The sequence below is a fragment of the Marmota marmota genome, unplaced genomic scaffold, assembly GCF_001458135.2.
Source record: "Marmota marmota marmota unplaced genomic scaffold, marMar, whole genome shotgun sequence".
Classification (NCBI taxonomy): Eukaryota; Metazoa; Chordata; class Mammalia; order Rodentia; family Sciuridae; genus Marmota; species Marmota marmota.
The window spans coordinates 8111929-8117200 of NW_026000170.1; the positions used below are offsets into that span (position 1 = coordinate 8111929).

Consider the following 5272-nt stretch of genomic DNA (forward strand, 5'->3'; position numbering starts at 1 on the left):
CTGTCATGTTTAATAGCTGTGTGACTTATAACTTCTTTCCTATATTACTGATATTCACAAAATATTGTCTAATAGTGCAGGGAATGTCTTACAATATGTTCTCACAATAGGACCCCCAGACTTTCCTAGTAGCATATGAGGTTCTAGGGCCAAAGACTTTTTAATTGACTGTCTTATCCCTCCCTCAACTTGAAACAAATGTACAGTCCATGTGATCAAATTGATGGTAATAAAATATTGAAAATACATTAGAGGTCATTGTGCTAGCCTGCAAAAATTTCAGTCTTATTTTACAAACATGTATGTTTATTAACTGTCTTTTGATGTGCTTTGATTAGTCATCCTAATGTAAAAAAAAAAGCAGCTTTTCAGTCGGACACTGAATAGTTCTTCAGATCATGTCTGGTGGTTCCGTGGATTATAACAGCAGAGAACATGGAGGCCCAGAGGGAATGGATCCTGATGGTGTCATCGAGAGCAACTGGAATAAGATTGTTGATAACTTTGATGATATGAATTTAAAGGAATCTCTTCTTCAGGGCATCTATGCTTATGGTTTTGAGAAGCCTTCAGCTATTCAACAGAGATCTATTATTCCCTGTATTACAGGGTATGATGTGATTGCTCAAGCTCAGTCAAGTACTGGCAAGACAGCCACATTTGCTATTTCCATCCTGCAACAGTTGGAGATTGAGTTCAAGGAGACCCAAGCACTAGTATTGGCCCCCACCAGAGAACTGGCTCAACAGATCCAAAAGGTGATTCTGGCATTTGGAGACTATATGGGAGCAACTTGTCATGCCTGCTTTGGTGGAACAAATGTTCGAAATGAAATGCAAAAACTGCAGGCTGAAGCACCACGTATTGTTGTTGGTACAGGTATGTTAAACAGAAGATACCTTTCTCCAAAATGGATCAAAATGTTTGTTTTGGATGAAGCAGATGAAATGTTGAGCCGAGGGTTTAAGGATCAAATCTACGAGATTTTTCAAAAATTAAATACAAGTATTCAGGTTGTGTTGCTTTCTGCCACAATGCCAACTCGTGTGTTGGAAGTGACCAAAAAATTTATGAGAGATCCAATTCAAATTCTAGTAAAGAAGAAAGAATTGACCCTTGAAGGAATCAAACAGTTTTACATTAATGTTGAAAGAGAGGAGTGGAAGTTGGACACACTTTGTGACTTGTAAGAGACACTGACCATTACGCAGGCTGTGATTTTTCTCAATACAAGGTGCAAAGTGGACTGACTCACTGAAAAAATGCACGCCAGGGACTTCACAGTTTCTGCTCTGCATGGTGACATGGACCAGAAAGAAAGAGATGTTATCATGAGGGAATTCTGATCTGGGTCAAGAAAAGTTCTGATTACTTCTGACTTGTTGGCTCGTGGGATTGATGTGCAACAAGTGTCTTTGTTTATAAACTATGATCTACCTACCAATCGTAAAAACTATATTCACAGGAGTCCATAGCAACAGTTGATGATGAGATGGCGCTCAGAAATGGCGTTGATGTAATTTAGGATGTGGAATCATAAGCAAAACAGCACACTTTTTGAATAAAGAGCGAAATTGGCAGAGGGGGTGGATTTGGAAGGAAAAGTGTGGTTATAAACTTTGTTACTGAAGAAGACAAGAGGATTCTTCCTGACATTGAGACTTTCTACAATACTACAGTGGAGGAAATGCCCATGAATGTGGCTGACTTATTTAATTCCTGGGATGAGACATATTTAATGCAGTGCTCGCTGTTGCTGAATAGGCGATCACAATGTGCATTGTGCTTCTTTGGGAATATTTGAATCTTGTCCCAGTGCTCATAACTGATCAGAAATACAGATTTTGATAGCAAAGTGACCTTAGTCGTGAGCTCTTGTGAGGAAAGTCATTGGCTTTATCCTCTTTAGAGTTAGACTGTTGGGGTGGGTATAAAAGATGGGGTTTGTAAAATATTTTTCTTAGAAATTTATTTCCTAGTTCTGTAGAAATGGTTGTATTAGATGTTCTCTATCATTTAATAATATACTTGTTCTAAAAGATATAAGTGCTATATAAAATCAGCCAATTATGTTAAACTAGCATATCTGCCTTTATTGTGTTTGTCATTAGCCTGAATAGAAACGCCTTTAAAATTGATTTTTTTTATAAAGCATTTGAATGCATTTTGTTTGGTATTGTATTTATTCAATAAAGTATTTAATTAGTGCTAAGTGTGAACTGGACCCTGTTGCTAAGCCCCAACAAGCAATCATATCCCAGGTAGGGTGAAACCCATAGTAAAACTGCCATATTGCACATGTCTTAATGAAGTTTGAATGTTAAATAAATTGTATATTCACTAAAAAAAAAAAGCAAAAGTGAGGGTCAGTTTTCCATCTGGACTGGGTCTGATGCTCAAGGATTAATGACCTTTAGGTTTAATAAATGCAAGTGGCAAATTTCAGTGCCCTGCTGTGAGGTTTTATCTGTCAATGGCACATCTTCCTTTATCCTCAGTTCTTTTACTAGCAATGCAAAGACCTGTCACAGCAAGGTTGTATGTGTTGAAGGGGGATGGGTGCGTAGACTGACTTCAGCTGCTAGGAGCTGCTGACTAGCTTCAAAGAATACTAAGAAGGAATTTATGCACCAGCACAGGCTTCACAGATGAATCTCTCTATACTTCCTTTTCCTTTCCAGTTTATGTGGCTAGGTAATTTATTGAGAAGAGGCTTGTAAGTAAGGATTTTATAGCACCCGGTTGGGAACTTGCTACTAATCTCCTTTGGCATGACAAGTCTATGCCAGTCTCTTTGGTTCTCCATCTTCCCTCTCTCCTCTCTCTATGTTCCCCTTCACTAAATTGATCCTTACTAAATAAAAGAACAAAACATGTTGATGAATCAAAAATGGGTTTAACTTTAATAATTTACTATGTAATTTCATGGCAAGCCGTTTAATGATGCTTAATTTTCTTAATGCTCTTAATCCTCTGTAAGAAAAATGTTGATAATGCTACACATTATTATATTTGAGGGAGGAATGTGTTCCTGCAAGTAATTGCTTAATTACTTTAGTGGATTGTGTACTGCTGGCTTGATGTGCCTCTCCATCTGTTTTCTTTAATTTATTGAATTGATGCCATTTGACAAAAGAGCAAATGTAAGTCGCATGAGATAGAAAAGAGAATAGGTCACAAGCCTAAGGCTTTCCAGAATATGCAATGCATCAGAAATTTAAGTCAGCCGCTGACGTGTTAAATCTGAACTTCAGTGCTGAATTGCTGTGTTTGAATTCTGCTTCCTTTCATTCATTGTTAAATGAAATTGGTAAACCCTCGGTTTTCTCAATTATTAAAATGGAAACAATTTTCATATATAAAGTACTTTTTAGGAACTGGATAGATGAAGATGTATAGCAACCTGATTGAATCACAAACTTATTACATATATTTCTGATGGAATTATTGTAAGTAGACAAAGTGAAAGTAATTGGGACACACATTTGACATTACTTGACTTGGGTATAGTAATGACCATTGACCCAAACTTTGCTCTATTATTTTCTCTTCTGTTAATTAATGTCAAATTTAACCAATATTTTTTTTTCTGATTTGCAAATGGAAAATGTTTTTCTATGCTAAAGGAATGGAATTAGAACCGACTCTGGTTTTGAAAACAATCACATGTGTTTTCAGCCTCACTAAACCTGTAACTGGTATTATTCCTTTTCCCTCTAAAGCTGATAACATGAATGTTCTTGTTTTGTTTGTTATATCAGTGGTGTCCGTGTAAAGTAGGTTTGCTTTAGGCTGGATTGGCTCTGTGTACCTGTGATTAGGTTCACAAGTCTTTTTCTGGTTTCTATATGGCCTAATACTTAAGAACATGCACTTTATTTCTTGTGATACAGGAAATTGAATCTAGCACTTCCTGCATGCTAGGCAAATGCTCTACTTCTGAGATACAATCCTAGCCCCTGGATATGTACCAAGTCAACTTGGTTCAAATCCTTTCTCTGCCAAGTGAAAACTATAAATTTGAATGAGGTATTTAAGAGATTTAAGTCACAATTACCATCTCTATATATTTGGGATAAAGAAATTAAGGTGCATTCAATATTTCAATATTGATAATAAGAAATTCCAAATGATATCTATGTAAATAGATAGCTCAACTTGAATTACTGAAATAATGTTATAACTTGTTAATCTAAATTCTACCTCTCCATCCTCTATGGTACTTAAAATTAATCATTGAATAAATCATTTTGAAATTGTGTTTCTGCCCTTAATAATGAAATGGTTTCTAAATAACTAAAGAATGTTTCTTAATCTTACTCTGTAAGTTTATGGAATAGATGTATCCATGCAACATTTTTGAGGCTTTGTGAAGAGCCTATGATGTTGCTTGTAAAATTTTAATGAAATAAGAATAGATAAACTTTGAGAAACAAGGAATCATGGATATGCTTGTAAAATACAAAACTGACTTTCCATGACTTAAAAAATAAAGTTAACTAATATATATAATACATATAATTATAAATTAATTATAAAGGAGGATACATATAACTATATATATATGACAGAGAGAGAGAGAGAGAGAGAGAGAGAGAGAGAGAGAGAAAATGAATAAAGAGACAGGAGAAGGAGTGGGAGAGGAACTGAAGGGAGGAAGAGAGAAATCAGAGGAAACAGGAGGGAGGTAAGGAGGTCAGTGAAGAATTGATTCTGCCCAACCAGAATGAAGCCTCTCCATCATTCACTGGAAGAACTAATAACTTTATCAGATTCACAAGTTGTACCTATGCCTCAGCAAAAGTAAATGACCAATTACAGGGACAAGTGCATTGTAAAATTTGTGCCACCTTAAAAAAAAAAAAAACAAAAAACCATCAGGTTTCACTTTTCCCCTTATGAAACTAAGTGCATTGTCTTTTTAATATTCCACAATTATAGCTCATCTCATTTTGATTAATATGAATAACCTTCCTTCACTACTTCTGCCAATCAAAAATGTCATCTTTGAGCTCATGTTGAGTTTCATCTTTGCTGAGAGAGCCTTGTCCAGAGACTGCTCCCTTTGCCAAGTTCAGGCTGTTCCATTGACCACTGTTTCATCAATTCTTGTGCTACTTTAAAAAAAAAAAATCATCTGTCTTGCCACTATTATTGCTGTTACATTGCTTCATGTAGACAGGATGTGATTTCAATGTATACATAGTTGACTGATAAATCTGATATATATATATATATATATATATATATATATATATATATATATATATAT

General features: G+C 35.4%; 1 protein-coding gene across 1 annotated transcript; it reads left to right on the plus strand.

Annotated features, from left to right (window-relative positions):
• The first annotated feature begins 364 nt into the window (after positions 1-364).
• LOC107154204 (eukaryotic initiation factor 4A-II-like) lies at positions 365-4717 on the plus strand. The gene is made up of 2 exons (XM_048787432.1): positions 365-879; positions 4681-4717. Exons 1-2 carry the CDS (start codon positions 399-401, stop codon positions 4689-4691), a joined length of 492 nt encoding a protein of 163 aa, XP_048643389.1. The 5' UTR covers positions 365-398; the 3' UTR covers positions 4692-4717.
• The last annotated feature ends 555 nt before the right edge of the window (positions 4718-5272 follow it).

Coding starts and splice junctions, on each gene's coding strand:
- LOC107154204 (XM_048787432.1), top strand. CDS start 399: ATGTCTGGTGGTTCCGTGGATTATAACAGCAGAGAACATGGAGGCCCA.